Source organism: Bos indicus x Bos taurus, chromosome 8 (assembly GCF_003369695.1).
Source record: "Bos indicus x Bos taurus breed Angus x Brahman F1 hybrid chromosome 8, Bos_hybrid_MaternalHap_v2.0, whole genome shotgun sequence".
NCBI classification, from domain to species: Eukaryota; Metazoa; Chordata; class Mammalia; order Artiodactyla; family Bovidae; genus Bos; species Bos indicus x Bos taurus.
Window position 1 is genome coordinate 89,612,961 of NC_040083.1, and position 24,017 is coordinate 89,636,977.

Genomic DNA, 24,017 nt, shown 5'->3' on the forward strand with positions numbered 1-24,017 from the left:
GGGAGTGGACCTAGCCAGGAGAGCAGCCCCGTGAGGGAGCGAGCCCCGCTCCCTCAGAGGAGGATAAACAATCTTTCCACTTACTCCATTTATTTTGCCATTTCAGGTGGAAGGACTCACACCATCACTGCTGCTCTGAAGCTCGAGTTTAAATGGACTGAGCAAGTTGCGTGAGGTTACACCTGGCGGGAAGTGCAGGGTGTGGAGTGTGGATTCTATCATAAAGTTGGGGCCGGGAGCTCCTGCGGGCACTGAGTGGGAGGAGAGCACATGAGTGGATGCTCATGGGAAAGAGCAAGCCCTTTGCAGTTACAGCAACTGCTGTCACTGTTGCTGGGTGAGGGAGCAAGCAGTGGAGGGCGGCCAGTCATGGAGCACCAGCCTGGTAGGTGGTGAGTCACTAAGTCTCTGGAGGCTCCCCCATGGCAGCCATCTCTCTGGGGTCTCAGTAGAGCGTGGTGTCTTGGATTAGCCACAGTTAGCTTCCAGTCTCCAGAGAGCCACTATTGTTCCTGGTGGTATCCACGCAGGATACCTTACCTGCCAGCCACAACATCCACCTGCCTGGCCCCAAGAAGAGGCCCTCCAGTTCCGTGTCCTACACCCAAGAGCCCACCTAAGGTGGACAGTACAGGAGAGCTGATGGTTCTGAAAGGAAAGAGGTCGCTGTGAGGTTCACTGGACCTTCTCCTCTCCTCCCCCACTGTTTCTGGGTCGTCTGTGCTTTTTGGTAAACTCAGAGCATAGTAGCTGAAGCAGATGTCTCTGCTCAATGCAGAGTGCTTTCAGGAGGTTGAGTGCTGTTATGAGCTGACTTGCATCTCCCCCAAATCTATATATTGAATTACCCTCAGTACTGCAGAACATGACTGTATTTGGAGATAGCATCTTCACAGAGGTGATTACATTAAAATGATGAAGTTAGAGTGGTCCTAATCCAAAATGACTGGTGCCGGGGTCCAGCCCCAGCAAGATCCAGGGGTATCCTCAGGATGACAGCTTAGGCAATTAGGGATAGATAAAAGAGAAGAGAAAGAGGCTTGATCTTCCTTGGTTTACACAGAAAGCCAATAAAGCTCCTGTGTTCCAAGGAGTCATCCTGAAAGAAGAACAGAGAGAGAAAAGGAGAGAAAAGGAAAAAAAGAACGACATGGGGACACCAAGCTTCGGTGAGCGAGGCCCATAACTTTATTTTCAAAAGGAACTTTTATACCTTGACTTGTTCATAGAGGGAAATGAAAGATGCAAAGTCATACAGAATCAGCCCAAACATTACATCTGTTTTGTCTTTATAGAAACGAGGATTTTTTCTGCATACCTTTCCCATAAACATTGTTGTGTACATTATCTTTTGGCCTTGGAGGCCTGTGGACATTTTATGACCCTTTTTTGATAAAGGCTGCTCAACCAGAAAACTTGTTTTCTCTTAAAGTGTTTTTTCTCTATTTTTCCCAGCCTCAGAAAATACTAAATAAAGTTACATTCTCACAGAGCAAAGGTGCAGTGGGTCACAACAAAGAAAGAACCAATTAGCTCAAAGGTCTGATGTGGTTAATTCCAAGGCTGCTGCTTGTTTTTCTTACATTCCAACTGTGTTAACCAATGCACTCCCAGGTGCGCAATGGATAAGGCATATGGGAACTCGGCAGCAAGCATTGGCCCAATAATGAAGCCCTTTACCAGTACTATCTATTCCAATAATTTTTCATCCCTTAAAGGACTCTATGCTCATTAGGACTTTTAGAATGTTTTGGCTTCCCGTGCCTTTCAAAGTTGGGGAGTTGTGAACAATCATGTGTGTTAGTTGCAAGAGTATGGATAAACCTGTCAGGCAAGCTAGAATGCCAACAGAGGGGTTAAAATAGAAATATTCCTTTCATGCCCAGGAGACTTATTAACTAAAGCCCTAAGTTGATTTTTTCCAGAGAAAGGTGGTCGGGGATAGTCCCCTGTTAATGTCAGAAGAGTTGGTGAAAGGCACAAAATAGTAAGACAGACAGATTCTGGTTTTGGGGTAGATGCTCAAGCAGATCCAGGGGGTCCCTTGAGCCATGATCCACCTTGCTCGTCATGGCTCTTCCACACGACCTTGTCATGGGTGGGATCTCCTGTGGTGGCTCCCGGCAGACTGGTATCCCTATAAGAAGAGATTGAGACACACACACCCAGAGGGAAGACCACAGAGGACACAGGGAGAAGGCGGCCGTCTACAAACCAAGGAGAGAGGCCTCGGGAGAAACAGCCCTGCCCACACCTTGATCTTGGACTTCCAGCCTCCAAAACTGTGAGGGATAAATGTCCGTTGTTTAAGCCACTCGGTGTGTGCTGCTTTGTTACGCAGCCTGAGCTGACTGGTACAGGTACCAAGAGGTTGAATGTGGAGACAGGAAGCCCTGTGAGTATGGAGTGACCTACCCCCTGGGAATAGGCCTGTCTCCTCCCCTTCTAACCTAGGTCCTGGGAAGCCCTGGCAGGGACAAAGAGGCACTATCATTTTTCCATTGAACAAGTCCTCAAATGTCCTTTGCTGTCACGGAAGCGAGGAGGGGGCAAATAACCGAAGGGCAGTTCCTGAAATGCGGAAGAGAGAACTTTGCCACCGGAGTTTATTATAAAACGAGAGGGTGAACTGACCTCTCCTATAAATTTTCTTCCCCTGGCTCAAAGGTTCTTGAGTGGAGGGGGACACGGTTCAGTTCCTTGTTCACTGGTTTTCGCCTTACTTGCTTTGGGTGGGTGAGGCTTCAAAATGCATCTATATCCACACAACAAATTGGGGTCTGTTTTGGAATAAGGTGGACACTCTAGCGGAGAAGGCAATGGCACCCCACTCCAGTACTTTTGCCTAGAAAATCCCATGGACAGAGGAGCCTGGTGGGCTGCAGTCCATGGGGTCGATAGAGTCGGACATGACTGAGCGACTTCCCTTTCACTTTTCACTTTCATGCATTGGAGAAGGAAATGGCAACCCACTCCAGTGTTCTTGCCTGGAGAATCCCAGGGATGGGGGAGCCTGGTGGGCTGCCGTCTATGGGGTTGCACAGAGTCGGACATGACTGAAATGACTTAGCAGTAGCAGCAGCAGCACCAGGACACTCTGGGGCTGGGTTTCACCCCTCATCTCAGGTTATTGGTCAGAGAGTCTCCCCGCCTGCACACAGGGAAGGAGGAAAAGCATTTCTAACCCACCAATTCTACAAATTGGGATGAACTATGACAGCAAACATGGTTTGTTTATGTATATATTTGTCTGTATGATCAGGTTTAAGAACATTCTCACAGTGTAAGTGCTCCAGAAATCTTGATGCAAGTGGCTGCAGAGCCAGGAACCTCACCACAGAGGCTCTTGAAGGGAGCTCTGTCTGACACCCACCCGGAAGGGGAGCCACCTAAGCCTGTGGTTTCTTGGGTCTCTTTTGAAGCTGGGAGAGGGAGGAGGAAAGAGGAGCCTTGTCAGCTGAGATGTACAAAAATGCAGCCTGTAAAGATATTCGCTGCAATTAAAATTGTTGCCTCTCAGAAGTTCCCTGGTGGTCCAGTGGCTAAGGATCCACACTCCCAATCCAGGGGGTCCAGGTTCTATCCCTCTCCAGGGAACTAGATCCCACATGCCGCAACTAAGAATTCACAAAAGATCCTGCCTGCTGCAACTAAGACCCGGCACGGTCAAATAAATAAATAATTTTTTTTTTTTAACGTGGCCTCCCTTCTCCTGCAATCTCAAAGCCTCACACACTTTTTGCCACAAAATCTGTTTCATGAACCCAGAAAATCCCCAGCCTGTCCCCCTTGTCCTGTCAACCTGGGACTTTATTTCAACCAATTGGTTATGTTAATTCTTCCAGGAAAACCCACTCAATGAGCACCAGCATGATGCTGGCCTGACGAAGGATGCCTGGTGAATCTGTCTTGGAGAAAATGTCACGGAGCAAAGTCTGCCCACAGAGGGAAAGAGGAACACGCAGGGCACCGTCCTGGCTGTATCCGCTGTCCTTCCGTGGATTCTGTGGTATGTCATCACCTCCAGGGCCCTCCGTACAGAAATGCTCCTGGATGACTTCCTTCACTGCAGAGAGATTCTCCTGTCCAACTCGCAGCAGATGGCTGTCATTCACGTTGAGAAGTAATCACACCCCGGGAATGGCCTCAGACCCACTCTCTGAGGTCCTGATTGAAGGGCTATCATGTCAGGTGAGCAGCTGTTCTTGCCAGTTTCACTAACTCCACCCGCCTCTCTCACCTCTGAGCCTAAACCCTGCCTGAGATCCCCACGCTCTGTCACAGACCATTTAATGATACAATTAATGTCTGCCAGCCTAGATGCCTGGCGAGCTCCAGATGCTTCTTGAATGAATGGATGAATGAATGTATTGGTTAATATCCAAAGCCTTGTATCAGTATATGCATCTTACCCCCAAACCGAAGCTGCTTATATGTAACAAATAAAATTATCATGATACCTATGTAAGGGAAAGAGACTAAAGATAATGATTCTTCATCATTAAGAGGAAAGCAAGAAAGTAAAAGAACATAAGAAATAAAAATGATTTATCTTCTGACCAATCACTGAGAATGCTAACCCTCAAATCTTAAGACTTTAACCCAGGGATTTGCATTTACCTGGAATAACAAGAGATGTATTATATACAATGTATGAGGCGTGTTTTGCCACGTCCCTAGCAGCCTTCTCTCTGTTATTCCACAGCCAAAGTTCTCTGTACCCTGTAAACTCACCACTTCCTACAGCCACCAGGAGTCTTCCAGGTCAGCAGAGATTCCAAGTGAGGAAAGGCAGAATCTGGAGAACAAGGAAAGCGATGCAAATGGAACCAGAGACGCCAAGACAGACCGTGCGAAACTGAGAGGGAGAGAGCAGAGCTATGGGGAACCAGAGGTGTGGGAGTGGACAGGAGATTTTGGAGGGAGCTTTGGGGAGCAGGGGCAAGGTGAGTTTTCCATGTGTAGTTTGGGACTTTGGAAAGGATCTCCTTAGTTACTTTTCAATGATGTCAGAAAGAAATGGAATTCCTTTTCTTTTCTTTTTTTTTAATATTTATTTATTTGCCTGCTCCAGGTCAGGTTTCCCTGATAGCTCAGTCAATAAAGAATCCTCTTGTGATGCAGAAGACCTGGGTTTGATCCCTGGGTTTGGAGAATCCCCAGGAGAAGGGAATGGCAACCCACTCCAGTATTTTTGCCTGGGAAATCCCCATGGACAGAGGAACCTGGCAGGCTACAGTCCGTGGGGTCCCAAACACGACTAAAACCACCACCACACGTGCAGGGTCTTCTTGGCAGCATGCTAGACCTTCAATCTTCATCGCAGCATGTGGGCTCTTTTTAGTTGAGGCGAACTCTTAGTTGCAGCATGTGGAATCTAGTTCCCTGACCAGTGATTGACCCCTGGTCCCCTGCATTGGGAGCATAGAACCTTAGCCACTGGGCCACCAGTGAAGTCCCCTCCTTTTCAATTACTATTGCCTACAAGCAGATGTTCTTTGAAGGAGAGTCTGTGCCCACAGAATACTGGATTACAGACGGCTTTCATATGGAGTAGAGAGCTTTCATCCAGGATTTTTAGACCTAAAATTCACATCTAGCTGCACCTGGATTAAAATCATCCTTTTAGATCCTAATCCAGGCCACATCATCACTGCTCCCCATCCATGGTGTGAAGCGTCTGGGTCCAACCAGGCACAAGCATTTTCATTCTTGTGCTTCAGTGGCAAAGGCAGAGAGGTGTTGTAGAAGTAATACCGGACATGCAATTACAACTGTGGAGACATTGTCAAAGTTAGAAATTATGTTGAAAGCAGAAAGCTAGATTTACACAGCATTTTGTCAGTTCACTAAATCCAATAAAAATTTCAAAGAGATCGTCCTGGTGGCATTACAAACTTAAAATGGACACTTCTCAACTCTCAGGCAAACAAGCAGTTTGAACACCTGCATATAATTTAACTCCTTGACAGAGTCATTAAAATGACAATGAAGGGATTTTTTAAATGATGGGAAAACAAAGAGGGAAGAAGAAATGTTTGGAAGCTCTAAAAGTGACAGGGGTGGTGGCTGCCTCTACAGGCACACGCACACATAACACACGCACACTTAACACATGCACACATAACACACACATAGCACACGCACACATAACACACGCGCACATAACACACGCACACATAACACACACACATAGCACACACACATAACACACGCGCACATAACACACGCACACATAACACACACATAGCACATGCACACATAACACACGCGCACTTAACACACGCACACATACACACGCACACTTAACACACGCACACATACACACGCATACTTAACACACGCACACTTAACACACGCACACATACACACACACACATACACACGCACACATACACATGCACACTTAACACACGCACACTTAACACACGCACATTTAACACACACATAACACACGCACACATACACATGCACACTTAACACGCACACATACACACGCACACATACACACGCACACATACACACGCACACATAACACACACACACTTAACACACACATAACACGCACACATAACACACGCACACGGAGGATCCTGGCCAGCACTAGGGAAGCAGAAACTTACTGGTTTTAGCCGGGAATCCTGAAGACCTGAGACCTGGCAGCTCCAGAAACCCCTTGAGGGGGACACACAGCACCCATGAGGATTGGGGTCTGTACATGAAATCAGACCTAGATTCCCTTCCCCGGTGGCTCATATGGTAAAGAATCTGCCTGCACTCTGCCTGCAGGAGACACTGGCTTGATCCCTGGGTTGTGAAGATCCTATGGAGAAGGGAATAGCCACCCACTCCGGTATTTTTGCCTGGAGAATTCCATGGACAGAGGAGCCTGGCAGGCTACAGTTCATGGGGTCACAGAGTCAGACATGACTGAGGGACTAACACAACAACAGATTACCTCTGCACCCTGTTACCCTGGGTGTCCCACCTCACCCAGAGGTGGCTGGTGGTCTTTCACGGTGGGAGAGACACAGTTGAAGGCGGGGTGCTGAAATTTGCTGAACTTCAGGAAATCAGGGGAAAATGTGTTCTCTCTGCCAGCCCCCAGTCCTCTCCTGCCAGTGGGGATGGGAGGGTGTTACCTGGTGAATGTGACCAGCCCAGGAAGAAAGTCTCACTGGCAAAATGGCCCAGGAAGATCACTCTAAAGGGAACTCAAAGTTAGCAAGCCCACTGGGGTTCCATCTGGTCCCCACAAACCCCATCAGTGTCCTGTGAAGAGATAGGAAGATCCTGCTTTCATGGAATTAGAACAAAACACTATGAGAGAAGAAAAGAAAGGAAGGGAGGACAGAAAGACTCAGAAGACAAATGTGATGTGAGGATGGTATGTGTGTTTGTGGTATGTGTGGTGTGAATGTAGTGTGTGTAGTGTGTGTGGTGTTGTCTGTGTGTGGCATGTGTCTGTGTGTAGTATGTGGTGTTTGCATGTGATTTGTTTGTGTGTGGTGTGTAGTGTGTGTGTCTGTGGTGTATATGTGGTATGCTTTTTGTGTGTGTGGTGTTTGTGTGCTGTTTATGGTGAGTGTGTGGTGTGTCTGTGTGATGTGTAGTATGTGCATGTGGTGTGGTATAGTATGTGTGATATTGTGCATAACTGGTGTGCATGTGATGTGTGGTGTGTATCTGTGTGTGCAGTGTGTGATGTTTGTGTGTGGTATGTATCCATGTATGTGTATGCATACATGTATACACATACATGTGTATGGTATGTGTCCGTGTGTGATGTGTGGTATGTATCCATGTATGGTATATAGTGTGTGATGTGTATGTGGTATATATGTGGTGTGGTGTTTGTGTGTTGTGTGTGTGTCCACATGTTCTCCCAGTGGCTGCCCCACACAAGCACACAATAAGCAACATCTTTCTCAAGTGAAATTGCTGCGGAGACCTCCTGGGATTTGCACATGATTCTGTACAAAACTGAGTGGCTGGACCTCCCTAGCCTGCAGCTAATACTTCCTGCTTATTGGGCAGCCCAGGTGTGAGAAAAGATGCTACAATTATAGGCTCATTGTAAATGATTTCACAAAATTTAGTAGACAGACACCTCGTAGAGCAGTACTTCTGTAAAATCAGCACACACAGAGAGACCCAGGAATTTCGATGGAATGCAGGGCTAGGGTGGGGCCACTACTGTGGTCTGAATATTCGTGTGCCCCTAAAATTCACATGTGGAAACCCTAACCTCCAATGTGCTACTTCGGTGCAGATGTGGGGTGGCCTCTGCCGGGACCTCTCCCTCCCTCCAGGTGCTGAATGCTTTCCACACACACAACCCCATGCAGCTCCCAAGCTGAAAGCAATGTGATGCTCCAGCCTCAGGGGTAACCACGGTGCTTGGGCTCCATCATGGCAACTAATGAGCATGTTTACCAGGAGGAACTTACCTACACTTTTTAAGAAGTCTGGTTGTGGTTAACACACACACACACACACACACACACACACACACACACAAAACATGCATGCATATGTGTGCATCCACCCACCAGGATGTTACACCTACAAGAAATGCCCACACCCCCTCCCAAAATGTGTGATTTGAATTACTGTAATCCGATCTTACATTATTTCATCACAAAAAAGCAGTGGCAACCACTGTTGTTGCTGTTCAGTCACTCAGTCATGTCCGAATCTTTGCGACCAGACTGACTACAGCATGCCAGGTTTCCCTGTCCTTCACCATCTCCCAGAGTTTGCTCAAACTCATGTTCACTGAGTAAGTGATGCCATCCAACCATCTCATCCTCTGTTGCCCCCATTTCCTCTTGCCTTCAATCTTTTCCAGCATCACAGTCTTTTCCAATGAGTCTTCTCTTCACATCAGATGACCAAAGTACTGGAGCTTCAGCTTCAGCATCAGTCCTTCCAATGAATATTCAGGGATGACTTCCTTTAAGATTGACTGGTTTGATCTCTTTGCTGTCCAAGGGATTCGCAAGAGTCTTCTCCAGCATCACAGTTCAAAAGCATTAATTCTTCAGTGCTCAGCCTTCTTTATGGTCCAACTCTCACATCCATACATGACTACTGGAAAAATCATAGCTTTGACTAGACGGACCTTTGTCAGCAAAGTGATGTCTCTGCTTCTCAGCCTTTTGGATAAGATCAAGTGATAACCATGTGATATGATAAAGAGAGTAGCTAACACCATGGTACTGGGGAAAATACCAAAATTAAGTGAAATATGCCATCTTTTGTTTTGAGAGGAAAACTGTACTTTTAAGCTTTATTTCTGAGGCAAATAATGACCAGGTTAGCTTCATCAAATATATCTTTAGTCAATCCATGGGGAACCTGACTGACAGTGGGGAGAGCACATCAAGGTGACTGTGCTGTGGAGTTCCCTGGCCCTGATATAATTAACCAATGACACGGCCTCACCCTCTTGGATTCAACTCTCACATTCTGGGTTACCTGAGCAGCCCAGCAGCCTTCTTCACTTCACCCAGCATTGCTCTACAGAGGGCCTCCTTAGGGAATGTGGGGGTTCCTGGGTCCTACAAGGGACAGCTTTGCTCCAGATCCCTGGCGAGGGACCCAGTGAGCCAAGTGGGTTGGCAGATGGGAACTGGGCTAGAGGTGGGTGCCTGGTATTTCACGACTCCAATCACGTGGATCAGATCACGGCTGGCCACCTCCAGCAGGCAGGCACTGCACACATCCCTCCTGTTATCAGCAAAGATACACACAACTGTATATAAAATAGATAACCAACAAGGACCTACCGAATAGCACAGGGAATTCTACTCAATATCTTGTAATAACCTTATAATAATAATACAATAATCTTATAAAATATAATAAATAAAAATATAATAATCTTATAATAAGGGAAAATGTTAAAAAAGAATATATGTATATTTGTATACATGTCCAACTCTGTGCGACCCCATAGACAGCAGCCCACCAGGCTCCCCCGTCCCTGGGATTCTCCAGGCAAGAACACTGGAGTGGGTTGCCATTTCCTTCTCCAATGCATGAAAGTGAAAAGTGAAAGTGAAGTCACTCAGTCTTGTCTTACTCTTAGCGACCCCATGGACTGCAGCCTACCAGGCTCCTCCGTCCATGGAATTTTCCAGGCAAGAGTACTAGAGTGGGGTGCCATTGCCTTCTCCAGTGTATAAATGAATCACTTTGTTGTACACCTGAAACTAACACAACATTGTAAATCAACTACATTTCAATAGAAATCCTAAAAAATGAAAGATTGTGTGTGAACTTTTGTCTACCTGGATTAATCAGCATCTTTTAGAAGATGGGGAGATTTGATCTTGAAGATATGAGTATGCAGCCTTGAAATTTTCTTTTCTAAGATATGATGCTACTAAAAGTGTAAGAAAACAAACAGAAGAATAATTCCCAAGAAGACCTATAATTAAAAACTATCCCTTTTGAAAAACAAAACAAAGTGTTTGAGAATGGTATTTCTCGAGTGCTTCACTTTCCTCATAAAGGCATTTGGTTTGAAAGAAGGATATCAGAGGGCTCCAGGTGCAGATAGGTGTGTTTATTAAAGCGAAAAGACTGTACAAACTTTAGTAACAAATATAGTCATGAGAGCATATCACTAAAATAAAGACATCTCTTTTGAACCTCCCCTCCCATTCCCTTCCCCATTCTACCCCTCTAGGTTGATATAGAGCCCCTGTTTGAGTTTCCTGAGCCATACAGCAAATTCCCATCGTCTATCTATTTTACATATGGTAATGCAAGTTTCCAGGGGAAGGAGGTTCAAAAGGGAAGGGATATATGTATACCTATGGCTGATTCATGTTGAGGTTTGACAGAAAACAAGAAAATTCTGTAAAGCAATTATCCTTCAGTTAAAAAAAATAAAAGGAAAATAAAGACATCTCCAGAAAAAAATGTATCAATAAATATGCCATTTTACCTGAAGAGCTTGTATAATAAATACATGTTTTGCATAGATTTCCAATAGCTCATTGTGAACACACTTAAGCTCATGTGGAGAAAGCTATGCTAAGAATAATAAAAATAACTACCAACAAAGTTAGAGTGAGGGCATTCCCTGAGCAACATTTTCTTTCCATCACAGATGAGTGCTTCTGCTCTGAAAGAAACCACCAACACAGAGAAACAGGATGCTCTTCTTCTCTGCCGGGTTGAGGCTGCAGCAACAGGAGTGACTGCACACCTGTCCGGGCCCCCTGGAGACCCGCCCTCTGCTCAACCGGAGAAATTCTGGAAGATGTCCGCTGCCTCCACCCAGTTCTGGAAGCACGCCAGCCCCCGCTCCCGGATCTGCTTCCGCCCTTTGTCGGTGATGACCTCCCCGCTGGGCTTCAGGATCACAAGCCTGGGGATGGCCGTGATGTGGTACCTGGTCCTCAGCTCGCTGTGGGAGAGAAGAGGGCGGCGGAGGGTCAGCGTGGGACAGGCCAGGCCGCTGCACGTTTGCAGGGACCGGCGCCTCCCAGAGCCAGCTGAGCCCGCAAAGCCTTAGCACCCAGCCCGCCCGGTGAGCCCTCCCACTGGGGTGAGGATTCCTGTGGGCTCTTCTTGCTGCTGGCTGGTTCTCAGCCAATGCTGTCCCAGAGGAGCATGTGGTGATGAAACCGTTCTGCATCTGTGCTACTCAACGTCATAGCCATGGTTACCCGCAATGACTGAGCACTTGAAATCTGGCTGGTGAGCCTGAGGAATTGAATTTTGGGTTTTAGTTCATGTTATTTGTTTGTTTATGTATTTTCTGGCTGTGCCAAGCGGCTTGCAGGATCTTAGTTCCCCTAACCAGGAATTGAACCCAGCCATGAAAGTAAGAGCACCAAGTCATAACCACTAGAAAGTGAAAAGAAAGTGAAGTCGCTCAGTAGTGTCTGACTCTTTGAGACCCTATGGACTGTAGCCTACCAGGCTCCTCTGTCCATGGGATTTTCCAGGCAAGAATACTGGAGTGGGTTGCCATTTCCTTCTTCAGGGGATCTTCCCAACTCAGGGATCAAACCCGGGTCTCCTGCACTGCAGGCAGATGCTTTACCCACTAAGACAGGAGGGAAGTTGACCACTAGGGAAGTTGACCACTAGACCACCACGGAATTCCCTATTTCAGTCTATTTTAAATTTAAGTAGTCACATGTAGCTAGTGGCTGCCGAATGACACAGTGCAATTTTAAACCCACAAGTAACCCAATAAATTTGGATCCTTCCTACATCTCAAGAGGTTTAAATACATCAGGTACCTATAATGGTAAAAGTTAAAATTCCATAAGTTTTAGACAAATGCAAAGGCTTACTAGACTTTCTATCCTGTAAATTCAAGGACATGCTGATTAACATTATGGGTGAAACATTTTACCTTCACATGTAATAACCCCTTGTGTGACCATTTTACAAAATTATTTGTATTCATTTAGGGAAAGGAGTGTCTGCCTTCTCAGTTTTGCAAATCTCCCCATAACCTTCACAGGGATTATCGTCCTCAGGCCAGGACAGCTGGGTGCAAATCCCGTCCTGTTACCAGTTTGCCAGGGCCTCAGGTTAGCAGTAATCTGATTTCCCTTATCTGGCGCCCTCAGGGTTGTGAACCTGAGAGGAAGAAGAAATGCATTTGAGACCCTCCTGTTACCAAACCTCCCCTGTGACACCTCCATCAGGTCCTTCCTGCTGCTTTCTGGTATCCTGCTCCAAGACAAATCTTAATTCAAACTGGAAAAAAAAAAAAAAACAAAACAGTATGTACACCCAACAGAGAAAATATGCCTTGCTTTCACGCATCTATGAAATGGTGACAACACCAGCCATGTTATTGGTCATAAAGGGATCTTAATAAGTTTCAAGTAATCAGTGCAGATTGCTTAATCAGACCATAACATAATAGAACTGGAAAGCAACAAGCAATAATTTTTGGAATGAGTTAAAAACTAAATAACCATATGTTATCTATGAAATTGTAAAGCAGACTTACAAAATAATTAGAACAGGGCAATATGGAATATACTATGGGTCCCAAGCTATAGGTACAATTAGACACAGAGAGTTATCTTACATATTCTTGTCTAAAACTAAAAGGCCTCTATATAGATGAGTTCTGCGTTTAATTCAAGAAACCAGAAAAACAGTGATGAAGCAATTATAGAGAAAGTAGAAAGAAGGCAAAAGAAGACAGAGGACAGAAATCACTGGAGTAGGAAATGAATCCACATGGGGTGAGCAACAAAACAAAACCCGGCTCTTAGACTAAGAAACAGAGAAAAGCTCTATCGAGATTGAGAAGGAAAAAGGGACAACACAGGGACATCAGGAGTCAGGCAGGCCTTCGAGGAGTGAGGAAGAGGTCTGAAGACATTTCATTGCTCCAGCTTCTCTTCAGAGAATCACCCAATGCGGACCCTACATCCCCACCCTGGCAGCCTCTGACTGGTGACAGGTGTTACCCTGGAACCATGAAGTCATCTCTGTCTCCTCTGGGAGCTGTGTCCAGAGAGAGTAGACCAAGCCTCAGAAAGGAAAGCCTTGTTGCTGGGCAGAATGAAGTGATAACTCAGCATTTTAACCATTTCAGGGAAATGTGAGCGTCCATTCCCTCCTCACCCTGCATTCAGTTGAAGCACTGGCTCCCTCCCTTCATCTAAAGCAGTGCATCCTTATCCCTGGCACAACTGCTTCTGGGTTGTCATGGCAACTTCTGGCTCCAGTCTCTTTCCATCTCAGCCACTGGTAGCCAGGCTGTTACCGAGCAAATCTCTCTACTTGCTTCAAGTATCCATCAAACAAGTGCCCTGCAGGTGCCAAGCCCTGAACAATGTCTAGTTCAACCTCTGGGACTACAGAGACCACTGCCCCCACCAGACACACACTCCGACAACAGGAGTGGCACTGGCTCAAGCTATGGAGGGCATAGGCCTCAGGAGCCAGACATGCGCCCTGTGTCCCCGGGGGCACAAAGGGAGAGCTCCTAGGAAGAGAAGTGGGAGGCTCCAGGGTTGGAGGATGCCGCATGTGTAAGACCTTTGGAGGTGGGAAAGTGTGTGGAGTATTCTGGCATATTAGTTGTCATGTCTGACCAGAACACAGATGTAAACGAGACAACAAGAAATAAAATGAGTGAGGGTCAAATACTGGAGGGGGATGTGTGAGACATGGACTGAGTGGGTCTTGCATACCTGGCAGCATGTAACAGAAATTCCTGTTGGCAAAGTCAGGGATTTTTCTTTATTCCTTACTTGGCTCATAAAAAGAGGGAGGGAAGGCAGGACAGAATCTGTCTTCAACGCTGCCCCCTTGCTCAGACCTCTCGCCCAGCTGCACACACAGGCATCAAGGCAGGACCTGAGAGCCCACCCTGGGCCCCCACTGCCCCTCGCTATAGGCACGTCACTAGATATTTGCCTCTCTAGGCAGAAGGGTGGCACTTGGGGTTGGGTCTTGTGTGCATTCTTCTCTGGACAGCCAAGATCTGACCGAGCTTGAGGTGAGCGGTTCTAGAAAGTTTCTTCTTGCAGTTGCATCTCCATCGTCACCGCCTCCAGCCATGCCCAGGGTAAGCTTAGTGGGGTGGAGTGCCTCTGTGGTGATCTACCACTTCCTGAGCCTAAGGCAAACCTTCCCAAGCGGTGCTAGTGGTAAAGAACTGATCTGCAAATGTAGGAGACGTAAAAGATGTGGTTTCAATCCCTGGATTGGGAAGATCCCCTGGAGAAGGGAATGGCTACCCACTCCAGTATTCTTGCCTGGGAGAATCCCCTGGACAGAGGAGTCTGGCAGGCTATAGGGTTGCAAAGAGTCACACACGAACTGAAGCGACTTAGTATGCATGGACGCATGAGCCTCAGGCAGGTCATCAGAAAACCAGAGGACAGCAGATGACACGTGTGGACCACTGAAAAAAGACAGCCCGGGTCCCTCACCTTCTCACAGCACCAAGAAGAATGCCATGCTCTGCACATATTGAGAACTTCTCAAAAGGCCTCCTGGAGGCTTCCTACATACTTTAGTTCTCCTTGGTGGCTGTTACTTCCATTTTTGCTCATGATCTGATTTCAAAATGCAGGCTGGGATAAGCAAAATTTAGGGCTTAGCTCCAAGAATTTCCCACAGAATACCACATTTCCTAATTTATAAATTGCAATGACAGGATTAACAAAGTTCAATCTGGGAAGGGGAGGCCCCAGGAACTAACTTCTCCCCAAACTGCTGCCTCCCACCCTGCCCCCCCAACCCTTATCAGATTCCGCCTAGGTGAGGCTGGCAGCCGGAGATGGCCAGGGCCTAGTGCAGCCCCATGCCGGGCCCTAAACAACTCAGCACCTGCAGTGGACCAAATGGGCCTTGACCAGTTAATCCAGGAAGCAGAGAGCACGCTGTAAGCCCCCCCAACCCCACCCTTATCCCCACCCCCAGCAAGACTGTCCTGAGGCTCAGTGTCCCCTGGGAGAGGAAGCTGGAGCAGAAAGGACTGGCTCCAGAGCCAGGGGCACCCATCTCTGCACTTCAATAGCACATCAGTGAAATGGGCAACACGGAAAGTGCTGCTACACAACCAGCTGGCATAGCTCTGAATGCGTGCATCAGTGCAGTTCTCATCCATCACGTGCCATGTCATTATACTCAGCAACTGAATACCTTGCCTACAGTCACCCCACAAATAGATCCCACAACTGAATTCTGCCGGGGGCCTGAGCTCTTTGCTTGATTACTAACACTGTCACTTTCAAAAATAAGTGTATTCTTTCAAAAGCGGTGTGTAACTTGAACGCTAAGCAAATCAAAACTCCTTTTACAACTACCTCTAGATGTGAAGCTATAGGAACTTTCAACCAAGTAAATCATGGTCATTTGGATGTATCATGGATGACTTTTCCTAGTCCTGCCTTGAGTGAAGCCTTGGGAAGCAGGTAACCTCCCTTGAAGGGCCTGGGCCTCACCTTTTGCTTGGCATCAGCAAAAGCATGTGCTTGGGAAAAATTACTCCTCCAGGGAACTTTCCAAAGTTAGCTTTCATTTTTAAGTGTCCAGAAGGAAAACCATTTCAGAATAATTAATTTGGGAGAACGTCACAATTGAATACTAATTCCCAGAAAAATGTACCACGTGGTGCTATTCAAAAAAAAAAAAAAAATCCAGAAATTCGCCTCCATATCTGTTAAGGGGATGGTGGGGTAATGTACTTGGTGAAGAACAATTAACCTCAGTCTGGACTCTTACACCACAGGTGACCCCAACATTCCAGACAATCGGTGCCTGTGCCCCACTTCCCTCTTCCAATCCTCCACAAAGTCCTCCCATGTCCTCTCTCTTCCCTAACACACCACCCCCCACCTTCTCCCTCCTCCCCTCCATAGATCCCATGACCACAGCCAACAGAACACCAAGGCTGGGACTCGCCTAGAGGTACAGTGGTTAAGATTCTGAGCTTCTAGTGCAGGGGCTGTGGGCTCAATCCATGGTTGGGAAACTAAGAGTCCACATGGTACACAGAATGGCAAAAAAAAAATGAAAATGAAAAAAAAAGTTGAGCGCTAGGGTCAATTTCTAGTTTGTTCACAAATTCCGAAATCCATGTCACATATTTTTCTAAAAGCAAGGGTGGGGCAAGATCCCTTCAGGGAGCATGGATTTTTGTCACCTCTGACATCTGTCTCAAGAGTCCAGGAAGCTGCTTCTTCTTACAGGTATAGGAGCAGGAGACACCTTTATGAAATTTCGGTCACTGTCAATAAAACTGAAATTGCAACCTGGCTTACAGTAGTTTCCTCCAGGACTTGAGTCCTGACCCTTCTCCCAGCACCTGGTACCCAGGCCCAGGCTACTGGGACAGGGTAGTCCACCCCTCGTCTCCAGTTCTGACCTGAGCATCCATTCTGGATCTCCCTCTCCTACTCTCCAGATAAGCGTCAGTGTCTTCCCTGTGCAGTGCCTGTGTGCTCAATGCTGTGTCCGAATCTTTGAGGACCCTACGGCCTGTAGCCCGCCGGGCTCCTCTGTCCATGGGATTCTCCAGGCAAGAATACTGGAGTGGGTTGCCATTTCCTCCTCCGGGGGATCTTCCCAACCCACAGATGGAATCTGCGGCAATTTTGTCTCCTGCATTGGCAGGCAGATTCTTTACAGCTGAGGCACCTGGGAAGCCCTCCCTGCATAGTCGGGTGCAGCACCTCAGGGCTATGATTACTCGAGTGGGCTCCCTGCCGCAGAATGATCATCACCAGAACTTATACATTCAGATTCCCAGAGCCTCAGATCTACTGAGCCAAAGACGAAGGTGGACCGAGGTCCGCGCCCACCGAGTTCCCCGTCAGCCAACGCTAGAGCCTCCCTGGGAAGCCAAAGCAAAGAGGCTCAAACACTAAGGGGTGGGGATGGAGGCTATCAAAGAGGCCCTGAGAGTTGGGAGAAGCCCGGAGAAGAGGAATTGGGGTGGGGGTTGGTGTGGGAGCTCCCAGCACCTCCCACACACACTGCCTCCACTCACTGCCGGTAGGGGTCGTGGAAGGGCAGCGCCAGCCAGGCACCGTGCAGTTCCTGCATGAATTCCAGCATTTCCTGCGCGCTGCCGTCGGCGGACACGAAGACCACCTCGAAGGGCGCCGGCGGCCGCGCCTCGTCCACGAGCTCCTCGTAGAAGTCGCAGAGCAGCGGCGTGAAGTCGCGGCTGGGCGCGCACCGGCCCGCGGCGAAGTATAGCGCCACCACCTTGTTCTGCAGCGCCGCCTCGGCCTCCACCCACGCGCCGTCGCAGGTCACCAGGCGCCGCCCGCCCAGCACGTCCACCATGTCCGGGCGCGGGGACACCTGCGGGGGAGGACACCTGCGGCAGAAGGACACCTGAGGGGAGAGGCGGGGCGGTGAGCGCGGGGCCCGGATCCTAGCGGAGGAGCGGACCTGGGTGAATGAACTCAGGTGGCTGACCCCTGCGGGGGAACGGTCACCTGCGGGCGGGCAGCGATGTCTGGCTCCCTTCGCACCACCGGGTGCCCGAACCTCTGCACCAGCCTGAGCCTCGGCCTCCGGCGGGAGCAGGGACGTCCGCGCTGGGGTAAGGGGAAACACTCACAAACACCCGCGACCCCAGGTGTAGCGGCCGTAGCACCAACAACCGCAGCACCAGCCTCCAGGGAACCGAGCCGCCCCGCCCCTGCCCCGCCCCCTTCTGCCTCTGCCCCGCCCCCTCCTGCCTCGGCGCCCCGCCCCACTCCTTCCTCCGCGACCCTCTGCACGTCCCACCTGCCTGCGCAGCTCTGTGTCCTGCGCTGCTCGCTGCTCGCCGCCTCCGCGCTCCTGGGCGACGCACTCTTCTCCGCCACCCTCGCATGCCCTCCCCCTCCGCGCCCTCCCCTGGGCCCCTCCCGCCGCGCCCTCGCCCTAAGTCCCCGGGGCGCTCGCCCCACTCGGCGCTCAATCCCTTCCCACCTGTCCCAGGGGTCCCACCAGCGAGGAAAGGTAAGAGCGGTTCGATCTGTAGGGGGCAGGGATCCAGCGCTGGGGAGACCTGGGCCCTGTTCTTTCTCGAGGTTTGTCCCGAAGTACTGCGCCCTGGCAGAGAGGGTCCCTGCAAGAAATTAGGGGCGGTTCTTAAAGAATGTTTTATTCGGAGAACCAGAGTATTACTGTGCCCGGCACTGGGATTCAGTAGCGAGCAAAACAGCTTCAACTTCCTGCCCGGGATGGGTGAGGCATTCGCGCGGGACTCATTTTAAAAGATTTAGAGCCAAAAAAAAAAAAAAGTTCAGTGGTCAATTTAAATAGTATTCTGAAAAAAAAAAATACTATTCTGATGTTAATGCAAAAAAAGTTTATGATGAGCAAAACATCAAACATGTAAGGACAGGATCCCACCACCCTGCGGTTGGACGCCGACCGAGCTCCTCTCGCCCTGAGTCCCGTCTCGCGCCCAGCCTCGCGGTGCTTATGTTCCCGCGGGGACAAGAGGAAAAAAAAAAAAAGGTGAATAAGGAAAATACAGAGCCCTTGCGATGGTGCGAGAAGGGAAAGGAAGCGCGGATGGTGAAGGCGGGGTCGCCCGCAGATGAACTTCCTCCAGCCACCCGCTGTCCCCTCGGCTTCCCAGGGAAATGGGACGAAAATGCGCGGACAGTTTTCACTACTAGCCCCACCTCCTCGGTTGGTTGTGTACCTGCGCTTGGCAGAGCCAGGGCTAAGGGAAATTCTCTCCGAGGGTTGATGCTGTTCCATGAAGCGTGCTGCCAAAGCTCTGATTCACTGTCCTCTTGGAAGAAGGGGGGATTTGTAGGCGAAATGGAAGGGAGGAAAAGATTGAGAGGAACTACAAGCACTATAAATCTTGCATGTACAGGTCCCTGACATTTCTTAAAACTCAGAACTAAGATAAATGTAGCGAAACTAAATATCGTGAGGACTGTATTTTTCATGTTTGGCTTTTATTCGTTTATCACCATAGTGGGGAAAGTAAGGAACATTCCTTTTAGTGATGATGCCACCTGCCCACCGACAAATTCCCGATTTGGGGTATAAGTATTATGTGCCCTCCGAGTGCTTGGGGGAGGAGTAGATGTCCCTTCCTGGGAGCACAGCCCACTTAGTTACCGTGGTGAAAGGGGCACAGCCCTCCAGGGAAGAGAAATCCTGGGGAGAAGAGCAAGCCAGCACTTCTCCGCACCTAGGGACCCTCCTCTTGTGACTGCTTTGAGTGAGTGTGTGTGTGTGTGTGTGTGTGTGTGTGTGTGTAAGTCGGGGACCCCGCCCTCAAGAACCCCCTCAAGAGAAACATAGGCGCGGCTCAGCTCTCCTCCAGCTCTGTATCTACTGGATATTCTCAACCAGTCTGTGAAGGAACTTTCCCAAGGCCCTTCCTGAGCCATGATCCTGTGTCATTTGCTTCTGACCCATCGCACTGGCTGATCCTTAAGGTGGGAAAGGGCTGCAGATGCTATGAGAGGAAGCCCAGAACCCTTTCCTTGCCTCTTCTGGAACCAAGTCTCCTACCCCTTTTCCTCCACTGAGCACAAGAACAGCCATAAATGGAGTCCTGGAAACAGGATAGGGTGACTAACCCCAGCTGAGACATGCAGCATCCGTTCATACCTGACTTCCTTCCAGGGCATCAAAGGGTGGCTGGATTGCTGGCCTCTGCTAACCAGTTTTATGTGTCCTGGATAATCTCAGCGGAACTGAACAACATTCTTACTCCTGATGCTTGAGAGCAGCTCCATGAGGGTCTCCTCACCCCTGCCCCCTCTCCCAGACCCCTGCCATTACTCTAAAAATAATTTACTGTTCACATACTCTACCTTATTACCCATTTCCCACCTGAATTTAAGGGCAACATTTTCTGCATTGTCTCTGTCTGATAACTTCAGTTCTGTTAAAGGGTTTCCTCGATCAAACTTTAGACAGGCTCCTCTGAACCCTCTTCTCCACTAGGCCTTGTCTTCATGATAAGTCTAGAGTAAGACAGTCAAATAGCTAGTTTAAAAATCCCACTAGGAAATTATAAATAGACGGGGAACTTTAGGGGGCTTTGAGAGACCATTGTAAGTGAATGATCATCAAGAAAGCAATCAGAAAATTGTGAAACAAAGCAGGCTTGCTTAATAACAAAACTGTGTGTCAAGTCAGTGACACCTGCATCCTGCTGGTTGAGGTCAGTAAGTTAATGATCCCTAGCACATGTTCCTCTGTATATGAACTAAAAACAAAAATAGGGCTTCCCTTGTGGTCCAGTGGTTAAGAATCTGCCTGCCAATGCAGAGGACACAGGTTCGATCCCAGGGTTGGGAAGATCCCACATGCCTCAGGGCAGCTATGCCTGTGTACAACAACTACTGAGCCCATGCTCTAACACCCAAGAGCCACAACTATTAAGCCCATGCACCTCAACTATAGAAATTCAAGTGCCCTAGAGCCTGTGCTCCACAACAAGAGAGAGTAACCCCTGCTCTCCTCAACTAGAGAAAGCCCTCTTGCAACAATGAAGACCCAGAACAGCCAATAATTAAATAAATAAAATTATTTATGTGTGTATATAAATATATATATATATATAGGAAAGGTAACATTCCAAAGTAGAAGACCCTCATTATACAGAAGCTTGAGATGATTAACCATATTTTAGCATATGTTACCACCCTTCTGCTGATTTGAATAGCACCTTGACAATCCCAGTCTGATTACGTAGCAATCAAAAAACTGTACCACCCAGGGTGGAGGAGTAGCTGATGATGGAAGCTTGATGTCTAGTCTAGAATGAGGAAGAGGAGACTTCCCTGGTGGTCCAGTGATTAAGAATCTGCCTTGCAATGCCGGGGGCATAGGTTCAATCCTTGGTTGGGGAACTGAAATGCCACATGCCACAGGCAACTAAGCCCATGCACCACAACTGGAGAGAGCCCACGTGCCTCAACAAAAGATCCTGCATGATGCAACATGATGCAAACACTGCAATCAAGACCTGTGGCAGCCAAATAAATAGATGAATACTTTTTAAAAAGAATGAGAGGGCTTTCCTCGTGGCTCAGTGGTAAAGAATCCACCTGCCGGTGCAGGAGACATGGGTTCAATCCCTGGTCTAGGATGATCCCACCTGCCCTGGAGCAATTTAACCCTGCATCACAACTTCTAAGCCAGTGTTCTAGAGCCTGGGAGCCATCCTGTTTAGCCCATGTGTCACAAATACTGAAGCCCACACACCCTAGAGCCCATGTTCTGCAACAAGAGAAGCCACTGTAATGAGAAGACCACGCACCGCAACTAGGGAGTAGCCCCTGCTTGCCACAACTAGAGAAAAGCCCCCACAGCAGCGAAGACCCACCATAGTCAAAAATTAATTAACTGATTGATTTTTAAAAAGAATGAAGAAGAGATGGTCTTCTCCCCCATCCCACTTTTCCTTTGATTGTAAAAATGTAGCCTACTAAGTTCTCAGAGCAGAGCCCTTTTACCTGCCCACGTGTATCCTTCACAAGCATCTTATACAAATAAATCACTTCTTTTTAAAAAATCTATTTATAATATTTTTAATTGAAGGATAATTGCTTTACAGAATTTTGTTGTTTTCTGTCAAATCTCAACATGAATCAGCCATAGGTATACACGCTGCTGCTGCTGCTGCTAAGTCACTTCAGTCATGTCCGACTCTGTGCGACCCCATAGATGGCAGCCCACCAGGCTCCCCCATCCCTGGGATTCTTCAGGCAAGAACACTGGAGTGGGTTGCCATTTCCTTCTCCAATGCATGAAAGTGAAAAGTGAAAGTGAAGTCGCTCAGTCATATCTGACTCTTAGCGACCCCATGGGCTGCAGCCCACCAGGCTCCTCCATCCATGGGATTTTCCAGGCAAGAGTACTGCAGTGGGGTGCCATTGCCTTCTCCAATAGGTATACATATATCCCTTCAAATAAATCACTTCTTATCTATCACTTTGCCTCTCCCTGAATTCTTTCCACACTGAAACAGAAAGAACATGAGAGCCACTGAGCTCCGAGATGTGTTCTGTGGTTTCATTCAGGGCCCATCATTGGCCTGCCTCAGCCAGTCCTCGCCAAGAATCCTGCTGTCATCCCTCACCCCTGAACTGACCACTCTGGCCTGCCTTCAGCAAGAATCCTAGGTAGATTTAGTAAGAGTAGCTCACCCTTGATGTCCCTCTCAGTAGTCTTCCATTTGATAACTCTTGATGATGGACAGGAAGGCCTGGCGTGCTGCGGTTCATGGAGTTGCAAAGAGTTGGACACAACAGAGCAACTGGACTGACTGACTCCCCTTTCTTAGCCATAAATTCCCACTTTTTCCTGCCTTAGGAATTGAGCTCAACTCTTTCCCCTTATTGCAGTAGTATGAATAAAATCTTATCTGCCTTTAACTAGGGTCTGGCTCTATTTCTTTTGAACAGTCATCAAAGACTGTGACACCTCAGTTTGCTTATAACCATGACATAGACTGACAGGCAGAATGTTTCCAGAGCTAACTACTGGCTGGCTGGGTATGTGGGGTCTTCAAAGGCTCTCCAAGGAGAAACGCTCCAGTAAAATTATGGCTCTGCATTTCTGTGTTTAGCATGCACACTCTCTCCACTTCTGAATGAGGCTATTTCTCACTAGTGAAATTCCTTTTCTAAGCAGGAATGTTTGAAGTTCCCATCAGTGCACTTCTGCTCTGTCCTCTTTTGTTGACACACTGAATTTCTTCTGCGTGACACAAGAGGAACATGTGAAGAATATGGTACCCTCAGCTGCTTGACATAAAGTTGACTTTTTCTTTTCATTGCCAAAACGTACAAATGATGGTTCATTTCTGTGTACTACTCCTTACGAATATATAAATAGAACCATGAGAACTTTGTTCTGCTCTGATCAGCATAGCAAACAAATTAGATATCCTAGTGTGCAAATATTACATTCTGAATTTCCCAGTTTTAAATATTCATGCTTACTTATTTTCCTGTATTTAAATATTTGTTCCTAAGGATTGGTATCATGAGGTTTTTGTGACACATTTTTCAAAACAGTGGTTGGCCCATTGCAGGGAAAGGACGGTGAAGTGACAAACAGAAGCCTGGGTTTATCAATGATGAGCTGTGGGGCCGGGGGCAAGTCATCCTCAATGGATACCAGCTTCTCAGAGATGATAATGTTTAGCACTTCACACAGGCCTCGTGATGGACAAGGAAGTGCTCCTTGGTCCCATTAGTTCTTCCCAGTGATGCTTTTAGATAATTCTAGAAGCAGTTGGATTGCTCCACCAGATGGCTTAGAACAGAAAATGCAGAACAGGTGCAGAAGATGGCAGTGTGTCTCACTTAGCTTGGGCTACCATAACAAAGGACACGCCCTGGGCAGATCAAACAACAGAAGGTTACTTTCTTACAGTTTTGGAGTTGGATGTCCAAGTTCAAGGTTCTGGTGAGAGCTTCCTTCTTGGCTTTTCAGCCATCTTTTCACTATGTCCACATATGGCAGAGAGAGAGAGGTGAGTGAGGAGAGAGGAGGAAGAGATATCTTCCTCCCCTTATAAA

General features: G+C 47.9%; 2 protein-coding genes across 2 annotated transcripts; both read right to left on the reverse strand.

Annotated features, from left to right (window-relative positions):
• Positions 1-10,552: 10,552 nt before the first annotated feature.
• Positions 10,553-18,142, reverse strand: NXNL2 (nucleoredoxin like 2). Its single transcript, XM_027550382.1, has 3 exons — positions 17,955-18,142; positions 17,498-17,850; positions 10,553-11,422 (listed from the first exon to the last, which is right to left on the reverse strand). Exons 2-3 carry the CDS (start codon positions 17,797-17,799, stop codon positions 11,254-11,256), a joined length of 471 nt encoding a protein of 156 aa, XP_027406183.1. The 5' UTR covers positions 17,800-17,850; positions 17,955-18,142; the 3' UTR covers positions 10,553-11,253.
• On the reverse strand, positions 17,922-20,753 carry LOC113897485. Its single transcript, XM_027550227.1, has 2 exons — positions 19,160-20,753; positions 17,922-18,574 (listed from the first exon to the last, which is right to left on the reverse strand). Exons 1-2 carry the CDS (start codon positions 19,413-19,415, stop codon positions 17,922-17,924), a joined length of 909 nt encoding a protein of 302 aa, XP_027406028.1. The 5' UTR covers positions 19,416-20,753.
• Positions 20,754-24,017: the final 3,264 nt, after the last annotated feature.